The following is a 19,177-nucleotide window of genomic DNA, read 5'->3' as shown; positions in this document are numbered from 1 at the left end:
TTCCCCCATTCAAATAAGTAAATAAATCTTTAAAAAAAGTATTTGTTCTTAGAAGCACAGTTTTAGGAATAAAAATTCTATTAATTAAGTCATAAATATAGTTTCTATACACATAGTGTTTATGGGAGTACAAAGTAAAAATCATAAGTACAAGTAATAATCATGGCAAATGGATGGATTTATGGAGAAATATATTCCGACTCATCTAAAGTTCAGCCATTAGTGAAACCATAGAAACTATTATCTGAAAAGGTGACTCTGCATCAGAACTCTTTTAAAGAAACTTTGACTTTATATATAATTTTATATTAGATAAAACCTTGAAAATTATTGATTCGAATTGACTGATTGTTTACATCTTCTACTCCTCTGTTGTGTGTCTTACTACTAAGTAGATCTGCAGGTCACTAAGGATAAATCACATGGCAAGATGACATGTCTGTGTTGTCAAAAAAAAAATAGTGTAAGCAAATGAGATAAGTAACACATGTCCTACCTACCATGAAATTCTCTAAAAGAAAGCTTGTGGCTGAGTAGTGACGCTATGTTGAGCCTGGTTAAATTTGAGAGATGATGACTGTGAAGGTTTGTCAGAGAAATTGAGCTGAGGATGCAGGAATCTAAGATAAGCATGCTCTGTTGGAGGAGTGAAGGTCAAAGATCACAGGTTCTGAGGTGTTTGTATTTGTACAGCAGCTCCGTATCATCCTGCTAGACTTTCTATTCAATTTCAGTTCTTGCCTTAACCAATCCGTCTCCTTCTCCTAAGAAACCCTCTTTTTGGTTTGATAAATATGTGGCTCCTTCACTTTGTTCACTCGTTTACTTATGAGGTGAGTCAGTATGAGTTAAGTTCTGTTTTAAGTTCTGTTTTATGTAAAGACTCTGTTGGGTACTGAGCTGGTGGTGGTGATGGAGAGGAAATGTCCGGGTAAGCTGTCCTGAGCAATTCCAGTCCAGTTACTCAGATTCCATAGGCAGATATGAGAGGAGTTGGGAAATGGTGATGGATACAGAATATGTATGTGGGCAAAATAATGTGGAACAAACGTGTTGAGAGATCACTGAATACTGGAGCAGACAAAACAGGTAGCATTATTCAGAGAAGCTTCCATATAAAGCAGAATAATTCAGTTTTCCTGTTTAAAATGAGCATTTCAAAAAAACATTAAAAAAAAAAAAAAGAGCATCTCAGGTGGAGAGTCCCAAGATGTGGCAGAATCAATATGATGGAGGCCATGCACCCCGTAGTCTGCTCCTGGGGGAAGTGCTTATGACAGAATCACAGACCTGGGTCTGTTTAAGGAAAACTGGGTGTGTTTAATCTTTGTATGAGAAGAATTGCTCTCAGTGATTACTCAAAAATAATACTGGTTAGGATGGAAATCTTTATATTGACTTATGCTGGGTGGAATTCAAACCTTAATGTCTTGGTTTATTTTAGATTTATTTTACCAAATACACTTAAACACATGCATACCTACACTCTCAAAAACTAATCCATATAAATAATTTTGATGATTTTTTTTAAGTTGGCAAATGGATGGATTTATGGAGAAATATATTCAGACTCATCTAAAGTTCAACCATTAATGAAGCCATATAAACTATTATCTGAAAAGGTGAGGGTTTTTTTTTTTTTGGATATGCAGTTTAATTTATTTTGAATTTTTTATTATGTAATTTATGTAAATTATGTAAATTAGGAGGTTATTCTCTCCTTAATATTTTTCTGTCCCTTTTTTATTTTTATTCCTCCCCAATATTTTTAAGGACTTTAGAAAATATTCTTATCATGCTTAAGAGTTTCTTGATGAGGGATAATGAAGTAATATTTACAATGATTGTTATTTATAAGTTTTCATGTATTTTACTTATTAGGAGGAACAATCAGTATCTTGACAAATGAGGTGAAAAGAACTTTGTAGCTTGGTGCCTATGGAGGAAGAGTTATTCTTGTCTGTTTATTCAGTTGGTGGAAAAGCCTTCACATGTGTATCATATAATCTGGCACTGTTTCTCCTTTTTAGTTTCTACCTAAAGTATCAGAAGTGGGGAAACTAAAGGAAATTAACCTCCACGCTGAGATCCCTCTTAGCAGTCTTAGTCAAACTAAATCTCAGCTCACACTCTGCTTTTCAGAAATTTTACCTTGCTTTTTCATTTTTAAATAAACAATGTCAATCTTTTTTTCTTCATAAGTGGAGGCAGTCTAGTTCAGATTTTTTATTTTCATTCAGATGCATCATACCCACGCCCTTTTTTTCCTCTTTCTTTTTGTCCCTAGGAAAAAGAAATTTATCGCTGGCCAATCAAAGAGTCTTTAAAAACCATGCTGGCGTGGGGTTGGAGGATTGAGAGAACACGGGAGGGAGACAGCATGGCTCTCTATAACCGCACTCGTCGAATTTCTCAGACAAGTCAGGTAAGAACCACGCTGGTGAATCCACTGCTCATGTCTAATTCTGGTTTTTATCAGTTTTAAGACATACATTTGCCATAGTACCTGTGAAATTAGGAATCATTTATCATCGTGGAGTTGATGAAGTATGGCTTGGTGCTATAGGGAATACTAAGACGAGGACGGCTCAACCTATGTCCACAGATTTTTCCTGTATAGCGGAAAAATTTGGAGAATAACAAACATTTTGAAAATCCAGTTCTGACAACAGAATGGGGAATGAATTAGAGAAGGAGGAGATTGAAGACAGAAAGGCCGATTCCTTGGGAGATACTGTAGACATCCCGTGAAACAAAATAGAAATAGTAAATATCTGAATTAGAGCAAAGATAATGGAAATGGAGGGAAGTGAATATATCCTGGACATATTTTTGAAGTAGAAAAGACAGAATTTTGTGACTGTCTGATAGAGGATTGTGGATGAGGAGGAGTAATCAGAGGTGATAGCCATGGATCCGGGCCGGCCTGCCAGGTGGGTGGTTATGTTAGGTAAGGTAGGGAACACAGCAGCCCTCGGAGATGACAAGGACAGAACAATAATTTGATTATAGATGTTGTGTTAGGCAGAATATGGCTCCCAAAGATGATCCCCAGTTGCTGGAATCTATGAAAATATTGTTTTACTTGGGCTTTGCCAGTATGATCAAAGTTAAAGACCTTGAGATGGGGGGAAGTGGGGGTAGGGTGCCTGGGTGGCTCAGTTGGTTAAGCGTCTGCCTTCTGCTCAGGTCATGACCCCAGGGTCCTGGGATCGAGTCCCGCATCAGGCTCCCTGCTCAGCAGGGAGTCTGCTTCTTCCTCTCCCTCTGCCCTTCCCCCAACCCACGTTTCAAATAAATAAATCTTAAAAAAAAAAAAAAAACAAAAACCACAGGACAGTATGAGAAGTCTCAGAGTTGATGAAAAGATGTTTCATTTTTTAAAAATGCCAAAATTCAGAAATTACCAAAATTCAGAAATTAAGTTTCCTTGTTTTGGGGGATAACTTTGTTAATCATTGACTACTGACTACTTTTAAAATTAAAGAGTTGGTTGTATTTTGTCTTAACATTTGGCCCATTGAGACATTTGTAGATATTGCCCTCTTTGATTAATTACTGTTTGCATGAGGAAGAGTAAATTTTATTGCAGCCAATTCAAATCTGTAAGAAACTGAAGAATACGGGGATCCTTTGACGAAGGTAATGTTTCAGAATCTTGGATTCATTGCACAATTTCTTGAATTCTGATCATTAGCTTTTGGGATTGGCAGTCCCTGTGATGTTGGGATGTATTATTCAGTCATCAATGGAAATGATCAGACACCAAAACAGGATTTAATTTGCTAGATATGTTTGTGAACTAAGTTTGTACAGATACTTGCCGGTTTCATCTGACGAAACTTTACACGTGGAAGTTTATTTGTCCCATATTTCTGACGTTTGTCTTAAGTCTCCACTGGGTTTTTTAATTAGACTCCATTTTTTTCACCTAAATCGTTTAGGTTTCTGTAGATGCTGCACATGGTTATAGCCCCCGAGCCATTGACATGAGCAATGTTACACTGTCCAGAGACCTGCACGTAAGTATTACTGACTTTTAAAAGTACCCTGCAGGGGCGCCTGGGTGGCTCAGGTGGTGAAGCGTCTGTCTTCAGCTCAGGTCATGATCCCGGGGTCCTGGGATCGAGCCTCACATCGGGCTCCCTGCTCAGCGGGGAATCAGCTTCTCTCTCTCCCTTTCCATCTGCTGTTCTGCCCGCTTGTGCACTCTCTATCAAATAAATAAATAAAATATTTTTTTAAAAAGTATCCTGCAAAGTTCATTTTTTAAAAAGCATGCTGTAACACTTTCCTTCCTGTATTTTTCCTCATGAATTATTTGAATGTGGTGATCATATAAAGGGTCTATCGAATTTATAGATTATGGACCTTAACTTCTTAACTGCTTTTAAAGTTGATATAACTTTTTCTAGGATGTTTCCTCTAGATAATTTATTTTCCTTAAAGATAATGTCTATTTAAAAAATCCTACTATAATGAAGTAGTTGTGTGTGAGAAGAGAGTAAATAAGGAATTAGTAATGCTCTGCTTAAGGGTAACCTCAGTTACTCATTAAAGAATGTGTATTTTAAGTTATTTATCCAGTTACTCATTAAAGAATGTGTATTTTAGTCATTTATCCAGTAACCTCAGTTACTCATTAAAGAATGTGTATTTTAAGTCATTTTAAACTGGTGGCATTCTGCCTGTTCCATCCACAGTTGTATCTGTTCTCCTTTGTCCCTAAGGAACATACTTTGAAATGGCTGATTTGAGTAAAAGAAAATGTGTTGTCTTGGATCAGAAGTTGACAGGTTGATATAATGATCAAACAACAATATTGGTATTGTTAGTATTATTCCAAGAGAAATAAATACGTAAAGACAAACCCTATGTCGTAGGTCATGTTAATTATCTTACATTGTTTGGCTTGCCCAACGCTCCCATATGGATGGATATCTTAAAATGAGATAGTTAACTTGACAATCAAGAGGGAAAAAGAGAATCTGAGAGACGATCTTATCAAAAAGCAAAAGGCCATGGAAGGGCACCTGGGTGGCTCAGTCTGTTAAGTGTCTAACTTTTGAATTTAGCTCGGGTCTCATGGTTGTGAGATCGAGCCCTGTGTTGGTCTCCCCACTCAAGTGGGAGTCTGCTTGAGATTCTTTCCCTCTGCCCCTGCCCCTTCACACACACATTCTCTCTCTCTCTCTCTCTCAAGAAAAAAAAAAAAAAAAAAAAAAAGCAAAAGTCCGCAGAAAGGTTAATGTGGTTTGTCTGTGGTGTCTGGTCTCTCCCCAGGTTTGGGACAGACATGGAATCTAGAATGTCCCTCTAGGTTCTTTGCATTCATTGTTTAATAAAGTTTGGATTGTCTTTTAAAGCTTTGGAGATTACAATAAGAACTTGTAAAGAAATAGATTTTTTTGTTAAAGTTCACAGCTAATTTGAAGTTTCATTATTGAATTAATAAAACCTGTGTCCTTGAACATTACAAATAACAAGAATCATTCACATCAAATCACTTCTGCTATTTACTACTGCGTGGTTTCACAGGCTGGTAGAATTATCTGGGGTTTAGATTCCAGCTAAGAGTTATGTTCAATTATCTTTCAGAGGTATTTTAGCACTGACATGCTATGATTTATTAATTTAAAGTATGTTATGATATTACATATTGGCAAGCAAAGTCCTCTATTTCTACTCCTTAAATTATAACTTATTTGCTAAATATTTCGTTCATTTAAGGCTATGGCAGAAATGATGGCTGAAAACTACCATAATATATGGGCAAAGAAAAAGAAACTGGAACTGGAATCCAAAGGTAATATTTTCTAAAAATCCTGATTAAAAAACAATCAGAGTGCTACTCTGTGAATCTCTGAAATGGATAAAACAGTCTTTTTAGAATGAGAACTTATTATACATTTGTATTCTTAGAACAGTTCAAATATGCCCGTAACAGTTTCAGGTGGAAATTCCATAATTACCTGACTGCAAGTGTACATTTCTTCATGTCTCAGAATTCTGATGGCTCTCTCTTGCACATTTTAGCTTGTAGATACTGGTTTCCTGTCCTAACATTCAAGGTATTCTGTGAATTACTTAGAACTTGCTCACTGACTTCTATCACTAACTTAAATATTTTTCTCACATCATCCCTTCCTACTTCCGGTCAGTCCAGTCATGTTCTTGCCTCTTACATGCTTTTGCTTTTCTTTTCTGCTGTTTTTCTTAAATACTAAAATGACTAAATATTTGCATAAATCATTTCTTCAGTTTAGCGCCTCCTACACTGATGATCTCTTTCATTGTTATTTATTCAGTATTGGTCTCTAAACATGTTTGTGTGTGTGTGCATGCACGTGCACACCTCTGATTACTTCCTATATGGACTCCCCCCCCCCCCCCCCCCCCCCCGCCGAGAATATAACTGTCTTAAGGTCAGGACCATAACTTCTGTTACTTTTGTAATATTTACTGTGTAGTTCTAGGCACCAAGAAGCTCTATTTCTTATTTGTTGGCATAGGTAAAAATATATGGGAGATAGTTTTGAAGGTCTGGGGTATTTCAGGGTGAAAAGTATAGCTGTGATATTGCAGGGTGGTACCACGTACCAAACACTAGAAAACAGAGTAGCACAAATTAGAATCAGTCATGGAAATGAACAGAGAGGATTTCTTACACCACAATTGCCTATTGCAAAATTTGACTCAGGGCTAGGCCTGTTTTTCTAGACTCATTCCATGAACATTTGATAAATGGATGGATGGATGGATGGATGGATGGCTAGCTGAGTCATAGTGGCATAGAGTTTTGCTTAGTGGAATTCTTGAAGGAGCATTGTCCACGTGACTAGTAAACAAAATCCCTATTTTTCACGTGAGCCGATGACATGAAAAAAATCTGTTCTCTTTTTTTCCAAGGGTTTCAGTCACTATGGCTTGGTCAATTTCTGAGCCAGCCATTAGGTGTCCCACAGCCAGTGTTTTCTTGAAGGCATGCTGCCTGTAAGTGAGATGCCCAGACCTCTGTGGACAGCTTGAATTGGTCCAGATTCAGACTGCGTGGTTGGGAGACAAGCATGGGTGTGTCAGGCCAAACGGTGAGGTGGTGATATTAGTCCTCAAAACTTTTAATCATTCTTCTTACTCCACATAACTTTCCCCTTTTGGAGGAGAAAGTGAGTGGTTGAGGACCAAAACAGCAGACCAGGAGGAAAGGTGTTGGAATATACAGCACTGGATCTTGACTTTTGGTTGTTGAGACTAACAAAAGTCAGAGAGATGAGTCTTAGAAAGAAGATAAATAGACTAGAGGCTGTGGACAGCTTTAGGAAAAAAACAACTTGTGTCTTTTCTCAAATTTGTTCTCTCCCCTGGGGACTTTGACACCAACCTGTGTCCTCAGGTGCCAGTCATGGTCCCTATGTCTTGGTGCCTGTGGTGTGTGTGTGTGTGTGTGTGTGTGTGTGTGTGTGTGTGTGTGAGTGTGTGAGAAAGGGAGGAAGGGAGGGATGGAGGAAGGAACAGCAGGAGAGAAGTACAGGAAGTCAGGAACAAGGAGACAGCTAGAAACAGAAAGTCATTTACAAAGTCATTTACATTTACAATCATTTACAATTCACAATCACACACCTAGACATCTAAAAGAATCCGTTCAGGAGCTGCACACTTTAGTTTCCACCCCATCCTGGGCTTTTTATTTTCTCTCTCACCCTCTCTTTCTCTCCCTCCTTGATTATCTGGTATTGGCATCTGACTCCCAAATCACTGTGGTTGCCAAATTAATATAATTAATATTATATATTATAATATAATATAATTTTCTAGGAATAAAGGACTAAATGCAATAGTGGAGTTCAAAATAGGAGATGATTGCAGGATGATTAAATTAGATGTTTGATTTACAACTTTTTTTTTCATAAACCATCCTGTTACATCTTTGATTATGGTAGAAGTCAAATCTGTTCTCAGTGTGCTTAATAATATATTCTATATCCTTCTTGCTGTTCACAGAATGCTGGTTTCTATTGTCTTCTAACAATTGCGTTATACTCGATACTATTAATACCAGACTATAAAATAACTGATGGATCCTTCATGTGTTTAGTGTTCGTTGGCTTGGTAGCTGCAGGCTGTCCTTTGCATTTATGACAGTATAGTGTCACCTAATGGTGAGAAAGCTCAGTGCGTGATTGCATTTCTGTAGATGGAACGCTCAGTCCAAGCAAACTCCAGGAAAATGTGGCATTATCTCCTTTGCCTTTTTGATTGCTTATTTCACACATCGGGCAAATTCATTATTTGTGATTGTTTTAGTGGCTCCCGGCGACATCATACTGGACACTGATCTAATAGGGTCTAAGTTGTCCGCACAATTCAAATCAAATATTTATTTTTAAGTATTTTTTCTGGAATTCCCATTAGCAGCTTGGTTTCCAGGAATTTCAGCATCCTGTTGAAAATATATTCCCGTACGTGTTTTATAAACTTTACATCTGGGGCACACCGCTCATCAGATCTTTACATCTGGAATTACCAGTGCATGTTCTGAAACTCTTATAAATTTTACAGAAATTTTTACAAAATCTGTAATTTTATAAAGACATTTTTCAGTATTCGTTTTTTAAAAAGTTCAATATTTTCTAAATCTAAAAGGATGCTCTTTTGTATTTTTCGCTAAAATAGGTAAACTGGAAACCTAGATACTTGCCAAAATTTTTAATCAGTCAAGTATGTATGCTACTCTTATTAGATATTTAAGAGAGATTTGCTTTTAACTTAGCAGCCTAAGTATAGGTTTTGTGTCTCTAAAGTATTGTTTGATCTGGGAAGCATACTAAAAATTCCATATTTAAGACATTTTTTTCCTCTCTCTCGGGGGTGGAAAATGAAGCCTATCCCTTGAAACGTGCCTTATAACTTCACTGGCTCAAGCTGTGCATGTTTTGGGGTGTATTTACACACTCCACATCCAGAATTCGTTTGGATGGAGAGGGAATGCGGCTTCTCCTCCCTTCTCATGTGCTTGCAGATGTCATCAGAACTTGATATCACAAATACCTGCGTGTCCGTATTTTAATTGCCTCTTAGAAGGCATATGCACAGTCTTTCTTTGAATGGGTTTCCTAAATTAATTAGAACATTAAAGGCACTGGAGAGTCAAGAGCCTTATATGACTTGTATATACTCCGTGTATAATAGAAAGATACTAGAAGTTCTGTAATGTGGTCCTGTTACACATGCCACTCTATCACATTTCGGATTATTTTCTAATTGCAGTGCTGTATTCTTGTCTCGGCATGCTCTCAGGAGGTGGAAACCATCCCCTGCTGGTACCCTATGATACGCTGACAGCCAAAGAGAAAGCCAAGGATAGGGAAAAAGCACAGGACATCCTCAAATTCTTGCAGATCAATGGCTATGCTGTATCCAGGTAAAAGCACACCTACCATTACACGTTCTTGTTATGAAGACTGATTAAATTAGTCAATTAATTAACTGATTAATTAACTGATTAAATTAATCAATTAAGACTGATTAAATCCCTGACAGATTTAATGCTGAAAATGATTCAGTGATCCATTTAAACCTTAGACCTACTATTTAGTATCTTCAAAATACACACATCAGAAACATTAACGCCCTTGGCTGTTTGTCACCTGATTGGTTCCTTTCACTCCTTAGGTTAAATCTCATCCATCTTTTAGGCACAAATTTCTGGTGAAAATGACCCTCTGTTTCTCTAAAGGTGACTTTTTTTGCATAAAATAGTTACTTTCTAGAGTTTTATATCAGATACAAAATATTCCTTATAAATTATATCTCACTTTTGCCTTTAGCTCCAAGGATATTAGATCATCTTCCATTTTTATATATACCATATATACTTTTTAAGCAAAATTGTACCTTCCAAAAGTCTTTGTAGGAACTGATTTCCAAATTTCATTTTTGCTGCCCTAGGGGATTCAAGGACCTGGAATTGGACACACCGTCCATTGAGAAACGATTTGCCTATAGCTTCCTTCAGCAACTCATTCGCTATGTGGATGAAGCCCATCAGTATATCCTGGAGTTTGGTAGGTACCATCGTCCTATTACTAACAATCCAGTGTTTGTAATTCTTCATGTTGACAACATCAGGGTCTAGAACAGCACAGACTGCCAGGCTGTTTTTGGTCTGTTCCCTGGCAGTATAAACACTGTCTACCCATCCTATTACTAAATAGAATCTAACAGTCAGTAGGCAAACACATTCTTAGGGATGGGTAAATTTAGAAACCTTAAAAAAAAAATCAAACATACCATTCTTTTCTCCTTATAATGTTTATTGTCATTGATTTTTTTATTTTTGAAAGACACATATGGACATCAGAATTTAAGATACAGTTAAATCTTTCCTTATGAAATTAATGGCCCTGCTCTTGATAAAAACTGAACTGTGGATCCCCAAACCTTCTAGGCAATGTGAAGGCCTTGAGTTTAGCCTTTGTAGGGATACACATTTATGCTAGAGTATCTGCGATGAGGACACTTTGTTATCCTGTTAAAGTAAAACGGAAGACCTCCTCCCCATGCGACCCCATGCTACGGAAGTATGAAGAGAATTCCTTGTTTTATTTTTTTATCTTTTTAAAGATTTTATTTATTTATTTGAGAGAGAGAGAGAGAACATGAGCAGAAAGAGGGGCAGAGGGAGAGGGAGAAGCAGACTCCCAGCTGAGCAGGGAACCCGATGTGGGACTCAATCCCAGGACTCTGGGATCATGACCTGAGTCAAAGGCAGATGCTTAACTGACTGAGCCACCCAGGCGCCTCAAGAATTCCTTGTTTTAAATCTTAGATTCAGAACAGATTTTCAAGACAGCCTCTTCTCATATCTTATTTCATGATTGTCCTCAGCACTATTGACTTAAAATGTGAGTTCTTAAGTACTGAGCTTCATGTCAGATCACTTTCCAGCCCCTGGTTGGTATTAAGATAGAAGGATTAAGGATTAAGATGGCCCCTTTGGAAAAACAAGTGTGTTCTGGTAATTATCTTTTTATTTTCTTTTTCATGCTTTTTTTTTTCTGTTTTAATTTTTGTTTTTTAATCCTCGTTCTCAGGGCCCATAGTCCTAGATCCCTTAGCAATAAATATATCCTCCACAAACCCATCCTGACCAAGGGCTCTTTTTGCTACTGTTTTCTTAGGATTTAGGACTTAATTTTTGGCATGTCAGATTAAAGTTCATAGAAATTCGAGCTTTGGTATTTTCTTGTTCCTGGTCTCCTGTATCCTAAATGTGATGAAAGATTTTCCAGTTCAGTATTGTTCTCTTAAAGAGCCTCCTTCTCTCTCAACCTGCTCTTTATCTGTAGCCAAGTGCTGTCCTTTGGCTTTCTTCTTAACTATCTTTTTCACAAAAGCCAACTGTGCAAAGTAATTTATAATACGTAATCTTTCTGTAGCCCATACAATGATTTTTTTAAAAAAATATGATTTATGAGTTACCCTGAAAAGTAGCAAATTAGTCTCAATTAATGAAATTTGATTAAAAAAAATGAGGCCATGGTGAATTTTTGAAGCCTTTGTGCATATAGCTAAATATTGAAATTTCTCAGCATATTTAAAAGTATCTGATATGAGTAGCAACTCAAATTTGGTCTTCTTTATGTCAAGAGAGAAGGAAAGCAAAATCAGAGTATTGAGAAAAACACTTTTTTTTTTTTTAACCCTGCATGGATAACAGAAACAGAAATTTGACAGACGAATGTGTTTGGGTTTTATCCACATTGTATTCAAGTTTCTGAATAAACCAGTGTTTGTGCAGAGGGAGTGGTGAGAACCTGGCTGTGAATTCAGCTGCTTAGCGTATTTCTTTCTTTCCACGGGGTAGAGGGTCTTCTAAACCCAATGCTGGGGAGAAAGTGAGGCTAGGTCAGTGTAGAGCCCAAGAAATTAAGTTTTTTTTCACGTGTTCCTTTTTCAGATGGCTGTGACCAAGAACTCTGTTAGAGGAGCAGAGTTGGGATTGTTTACATTTATTTTGATTTTCATTTTTCATTGTCCCTGCAAGGGAAACTTCTATCATGCCTTCTTTTATCTTTAAATTTTCTGCCTTTGCAACACATCTCAGGCTAATGGCCATAGTAAGAATACGCATATGCCTTTTTCTGATTTTTGTATTAACATCTAGATCATATTCTCTCCATCAGGATTTTGCACATAAGCATTTTCGTTAAAATGTATAATGGTGTAAAAAGGAAAGATATTTCCTATTTAATTCCTTGAAATGTTGGCATATTTAGCTATGTACAAAACTCTGTCTTGACATAGTTTATATGAGAAAGTCCCTTAAATGGATTCAGCCATTTTACGTAATACTCTTGAGAGAGATTGGATATAAAAGCAACACAAAAAATGAAATCTGTGAGTATAAAAAAGGCATAATTTTCTTTTGCTTATTCATGGGAAGAGCATTGTTTGGTATTTGATATTACAAAATATTATCTAAATTTCCTAAAAATTATCCCAAACTCATGTCTCAGATTTAATGAAATATATCTCAAATTGCTTTTATTTCTATTTACAAAAGAACTTTTTCAAGCACAAGTCAGTTTGATTCTTTACAAAATAGGGAAGCTCTGCTTATAAATTTTACCAAAACTTTATATCCAATTCTGAATTTTTTTGCTCTCTAGTGCGTTCTGCATATCATCTTGGTTATTATAGTTGCTGTTACCTCTTCTATATGCGTGAAGCCGCTTCTGTATGCATGAAGGAGGTGCAGAAGGCCACTTCCAAGCTAAATGCATGAGGTCAACAGTTCTTAACCTCAAAATCATTTTCTAAACCCTGGGGAAAACTTGGGTGTCTTTGCTTTGCTTATAGAAATTATCTTGTGACATAAGTGAACTTCCTTATTCCTGAGCAGCATGTTAATTTTCCAATCTAATATTATGGTGGTGATCCTCCTTCCCATCCAAGCTGGCTTCCTGCAGCTTTTTAGTTGGTATAGTAATATTGTAACTCTCAGTCATAGCAAAAAGTAACTATCTTTATTAGAGGCCAGGGTTAAAATGTCACCAATTTTGTTTCCTTAGTTTATACTGGCTGTGCTCACTCCAGTGAGCTTCTTTCTTACTGAAAGAAGATGTGGGATTTTTACTTTATTCTATTCCATTTGTCCCCTACATGTCAAGAAGATCATAAAGCTACACCATGTGTGTGTGCTCTTAACCCCATGTATGGGCTATCCTCAATAAATTTTTGATTTTGATTTGGGTATTTTTTAAAATCCTTTTTAAAAATTATTATCCTGCTGAATGAAGTTAGCCTTGATATTTTGGATGCCTTTCTGTGTTCAGTTTACTGGGATAACACATAGAGCAGTGTGTTCTAATTGTTGCATTTTGGGTGAATATCTTGTAATGTTTGAAGTCAGATATGTTCCTAAACAACTCTTCCTATCTACAGATGGTGGCAGCAGAAGCAAAGGAGAACATTTCCCTTACGAACAGGAAATCAAGTTCTTTGCTAAAGTACAGTATACAGTCCCATTTTGTTTTTGCTTCAGTATGTTTGTTTACCAAATGTACTCTATAGGTCTTTGCCTCTTTCCAGGGTGTACTGGTCTACAAATGTGAATTCTGCAAGTAAATATTCTCTGGCACAGAAATAACTGCTTGAATCATGTGGGATAAATTTGTTGCCGGGATACTTGGTCATACTTTAACTCACTGTTCTTCCTGCCATAATCCTCAAATCACTTCCATCTATATGGAGCCTAATTCAAAGCTCCCCTTTTTGGGGCTTTTATCAAATGACATAGAAGAAAAATATCTACTTCTTAATATGCGACGGTGGTTATGATTTAAAAAATTATGAGCATTTCTTTTATAAAGAGGAAAAGCATTTTTCATTTAAAATTATAAAATCTAAAAGTTTTACATTATAAGAAGCTTTACTGTATAATCTTTATTGTGGGACCTCTGTCCTCATTTTACAGATGAGGAAGCTGAGGATCAGAGAGGATAAACTGTTTATATATCAACTATATCCATTTCTATTATTCATTCCATTTAATAAGAATTTATCAATAATCTGCTTTTTGCTTGGCACATTCATGGTTTTCTTTCAGCTAATAAGGGGAGGAGACAGAGTGTTGCAGATTCTCCACATTGGGTTCATTCACTTACACAGCATATACTATGTGCCTAGTCTCTGTCAGCTGTTAGACTACATCCCGGGGATTACTCTCATGGACACAGAATGCCCTTGGGAAGTTTTCCTGTTTATGGTATGCTGCAGTTAACTGGAAGACTTAATATTTTCTGTCAATTTACTTTCAAAGTACTTGCATTTGGTGGTTACTGTAGATCATTTGCAAAATGGCACGTTATTTCAATTGATTAATATTTGGCTTCTGTTATATGTTTTCAGCACTGTGCCCTTTCTGTAAGGGAGATTTCTCTTGTCTTTTCTTATCACTCAATATAGTGCTCAAAATATGTATCAACCATCTCAAGTTTGTCTTGAGCTACATATTGCTGGTTAATCTATTCTACTGGATTGTAATCCCCCTAATAACCAATTATTACAAATGCTGTATTCATGGCCTCTAATCATACATTTAAAATACATTCTTGTTTCGCCCTGACTATGTACTCAGCACCCCTAGTGATTTTGTTTGCAGATGCTTCATGTGGTTTAATTTCTTCTATGATTCATTCATTCACATATTTATTGAGTAGCTATTATGTGCCAGTCACTAAGTTCAAGCAATGTCACAACGTTCTAGGAAGATTACAAAACATGTATATTTTGCTATTATATAAATATGCTACACCACGTTGTAGGAAAAATATGTAGTTAGACTTGAATCTAAATACCGGTAATGCCAGTTATTATTACTTTTTTCATTTATTTTTTAACCAATATTGATCTACTAGGTCCCACAAAGTCCTACGTGCTGGTGATCCAGTAGTAAACAAAACAGAGCAAAGAGTGGTCATAGAGGCTAGGAGAGGGCAATAATGGGAACAACCCAGAAATGTCTATTGTATATACCTTATAGACTCTTATGGAGAGAGACTAATTCAAAATCAAAGTTTTTTGTTTTGTTTTTGTTTTTTGCAAATGATGCTATAAGAACAGAGAATATGGAGGTTTTATCTAGTTGAGGAGGTCAGTGAAGGATTATCTGAGGGAGTGTCACTGGGCTGAGGTCTGCAGGAGTTGGAATGAATGGATTATGGGATGTGGGAAGAGCATTTCAGGCATAGGGAATGGCATATGCAAAGCCTTGTGGTGTGAGCATACAGGGTGAAGAGGGGGAATTTGCCAAAGACCAGCAGCATTAGAATCCAGGAATGGCAAGTGGGCCTGGAGAGAGGCCAGGTAAGAACACCGTGGAAGTAGGTAAGTGGGCAACATGACTTTGAGTAAGTTACTTTCTGCACCTCAGTTGAATACCTATAAAACAGGGGTGATGACACTTGCCATACAGAGAAGTTGCTAGGGAAAATGAAATGACAGTATGTCAGTTGCAATCCTCACACTTAGTAGAGACTCCATAAATGGTAGTTGTTGATTATTTTTGAACCGATCGGGCACTGAACTACATTAGATGAAAATACTAAGAATATTTCATTTTGAAAAGATATTGAAAGTAATTCCAAACTGTTGAAAATTTGGTGTGTTCCCCATAATCACGTTCTGTCTCACGTATGCACACGTGCATATGCACGCACACACGGGGACCGGAGATAGGGTGAGATTTAAGAGAGGTGTGCTCTAAAATCCTGCCGACTAGCATGGCTACGGATATTGGGGGACCTGCTGGGTGTGGATAGAACTCTGGCTGCTCCAGGGCCTCAGCCCACTGTGTAGATCTGTTCTCTTTTCCTTTCTTTCAGGTTGTTCTCCCTTTAATTGATCAGTATTTCAAAAACCATCGTTTATACTTCTTATCTGCAGCAAGCAGACCTCTCTGTTCTGGAGGACATGCATCAAACAAGGAGAAGGAAATGGTGACTAGGTAAACAGCTACATAAAATAAAGACTGTTGTGGAGTGAAGTGTATTTGCATTGGAGAAAGAGCTGCTGGGGACCTTGAACTGGGAGCATGCGGAGTGGCCCTCTCCCTCCCCCCCAGCTTCCCGACCCCTGGCCCTTTGGAATCAAACACTGTGAGGAGGATGCTCTCTGCAAGTTAATACATGTGTTCTAAATGTTGAGTTTTCTTCTATTTTGCTGCTAAATAAAATGCTGAATAGAAGGAATAAGGCAACCAGTACAGAATCCACAAGTAGAGGCATCACTGGATTAGTATTTGTGATAAATGGTGCTTTTCACATTACTTCCTTTAAAATTTATCCAGATCTATTATTTTTGCCAAAATTTGAAAAATACAGGCATTTTTCTGGAGTGTAAAATCCCATTTACAGAAATTATCTTTTCCGATGTTTGTTTGAAAATAATGAACAATCGTGGAAGAAAATGACCTAAAAATATGTACTTTCTGAAGATTTCCCCTCACACTACTCAAGCTGGCATCTCAGCCACGCTTTCTCATTTCTGTTTGAACCTAAGTATTCCTCGTAGATTGATTTGTGATTCTGCTGGCTATTTCAAGTCTGATTTTTCAGAATTCTGCCAAAATTTAGTACTCGTGAGATTCGATTACTCAGCAAATCTATTTCTGTATTACCAAATTGCACTGGAATTGACACTAAGCTTTTAGGTTGTGTTTGGGAAAAAAAATTTATATAAATTGAGTAACCTACACAAAGCAGAATACAAGATGTCCTTGGACTTGACTTTAATGATCTGTGATGTCATGTGATGTAAGATTGCCACAGGGTTAAAAATGGCCCCAAACTTCTTTAAATAATGATCTTCCTGTGAAGTTGGTAAAACCGATTATAGTTAAGGAAACAGAGAATCCATCCAGTGGCATACTTTGTTTCCACCAACTTTGTTACCCGAAAAAGAGGAGTGAGGGGCTACTTTCCAAGATGTGAATCCCCTTCCCCTTCTCCCTTTGGCGTGGTCTTCTTTCCTCTTTCCCCAGGAGAGAGAGGCCCATCCCTCTGCATTTCACAGGCTCACCATCCCCAGGGGACTGGGAGTATCTCAGCAGCTAGAAAATGCCAGGGCATCAAGTTACATTTAAACATCCTGCAGCCCTAACTGCAAAGTCTCCTCACACTCCCCCCCACCCCTGCCTTTTATAACAGCAGCTTTGTTCCCAGAGTTGTTGTTGATGTAGCTGTCACTCAATTACGTAAACTAAGAGACAATGCAGTCAGAGAATGTAGGAAAAAATACAAGTATGCAAACTCTGTTCTTTCCCCTCGCCTGTATCATGTTTTATCTTCATTACGTTTCATTCTTAGAACTGTTCCCTGACCTCAGAAGTAACTAATTTTCCTTTGCCAACTCTCCCTTATAGAATGAATCAGAAGAGCATTGCTATTCTGTGCCAGCCTCAGTTAATGTGGTTTGGGGGCCTGAGGTACCCCCTTTTTATTAACATTGTACCAGAATGTTTTCCATAATGTCATCTTCAATTTTTCTTCACCTCCTGGAAAGAGGGTTGGCAAATTTTACTTTTCCCTTTACCATTTCCAAAAGAGAAATCCATCTAAAATAACAACGTACAGGACTGAGACACACACTAATAGGAGTAGCTTAATTTCATCACAGCACCTGTGCACCAAACGTAGATAGGATTTAACCTCAGAAAAATTTTGGAATGAAAAAATGAATTAAGGTAATAATAAATTATGGCACATGCAAAATGCTGTCCAGTCACTAAAATTATGCATGCAATTATGTAATAAACTGGGAAAATGATTATTTAAAAAGTAAAATATATATTTAAATAGTATGCATCCAGATTTTTTAGAAACCTATATTTGTATATGTAGAAAAATACTGGTAGGGAAGAAACTTGATTTTAATAATTGTTTTCATTGGGGGTAGTATAGTAGATATTTTTTCTTATTACTTTTGTATATTTTTAAAGTTTTTAAAGTGAAAAAACTTTTATAATCATAGAGATGTGTTTTAAAACAACCCAAATCACCATCAAACTAACAAAAACCGACTAAAATTTTTGTTTGGTATGTTAAAATGGTATCACTGAGATTTATAAATGTGTGATTTCTTACCACTTCAGTTAAATATTACTTCAGTGAATAAAATAGGTAAAAAAAAAAAAAAAAAGGATAAAACACAACAAAAAGTACTGGCCCTGCTACTATGGATAAGCAGTCATGCCTTCATACACAGGTTGAACACTGAAGTGATCATTTTAATTTGTATTTAACAGTAGTGTGTAGCAATAGTTCTGTGGGTCTCAGTTAACTTGCACATTTAAGAACAGGTTGTTTCCATTGGATATTTAGATACTTCTGGCACTAGACATCACGTATTGAGCATTTACTACATGATCATGTGTGTGGAAAAGGGTGAGGTATGGCCTCTGTACTCTGGGAGTGTACCCGGCAATAGCTGGGTATGTGAATAGAAATATAATTCTAGCAGAAAGCCATGCAGTGCTGTGGGATTCCAAGTAAAGTGAGGCCACACTGGATGGGTATGGGCAGGCTAGAGATAAGGGAAAGCCATGATAATTCACAATTGATCTTAAAGAACATGTAGGTCATAGATTCAGAAGGGGGACTATTTTCTACATGTAGATAATAGCATAGAGAGTGTAGAACATAGTAATTTAGGGGCAATGTGGATTATGTAGATTCCTTATGGAATACTGTAATTGACATTAACTGCCAGAATAAGGCATCTTCTTCCTTTTTTCTTTTTAATGTTTACACTTAGTCTTTTTTACTTAATTCATTAGCCCTAGGAAGCCACTGAGATATAGGGCAGTCTGGCAGCAAAAGCAGGATGGAGACGAGTCAGCTTGCTAGGAGGCCATGACAGCAGTCCAGGCTGTCGAGATAGAACTGCTTCCTCAAATAGGTGGTTCTACCCACTAATTCATTCAGTGCGTATTTCTGAATGCCTGCCATGTGCAAGGTGCTGTCCTGGGTTTGAGGATGAACAAGCACATAAAACAATGCGGTTCCTAACTCCAGTGCACTTCAAAGTGCAGCTAGTACCTGCTTACATGTAGAGCTAACCACTTAATAAGTTGTGATGAGTAATGAAAATGTACATAAAGGTCTGGGAATATAGA

General features: G+C 37.1%; 1 protein-coding gene across 1 annotated transcript in view; it reads left to right on the top strand.

Moving 5' to 3' along the window:
* RYR2 (ryanodine receptor 2) overlaps positions 1-19,177 on the top strand; it is a 736,030-nt gene that overhangs the window by 568,802 nt on the left and 148,051 nt on the right. Inside the window, exons 55-62 of the mRNA XM_064594590.1 lie at positions 1,533-1,622; positions 2,288-2,425; positions 3,945-4,022; positions 5,731-5,806; positions 9,298-9,421; positions 9,949-10,064; positions 13,447-13,511; positions 15,888-16,009. Coding sequence (XP_064450660.1) covers positions 1,533-1,622; positions 2,288-2,425; positions 3,945-4,022; positions 5,731-5,806; positions 9,298-9,421; positions 9,949-10,064; positions 13,447-13,511; positions 15,888-16,009 — 809 coding nt within the window. The remainder of the gene's footprint in view (positions 1-1,532; positions 1,623-2,287; positions 2,426-3,944; positions 4,023-5,730; positions 5,807-9,297; positions 9,422-9,948; positions 10,065-13,446; positions 13,512-15,887; positions 16,010-19,177) is intronic.

This window comes from Mirounga angustirostris, unplaced genomic scaffold (assembly GCF_029215605.1).
Source record: "Mirounga angustirostris isolate CCGP_5_RB_7025 unplaced genomic scaffold, mMirAng1.0.hap1 SCAF_6, whole genome shotgun sequence".
In the NCBI taxonomy this organism is placed as follows: Eukaryota; Metazoa; Chordata; class Mammalia; order Carnivora; family Phocidae; genus Mirounga; species Mirounga angustirostris.
Note: the sequence above shows the minus strand (reverse complement) of the source record. Positions and strands in the feature narration are given on the sequence as shown.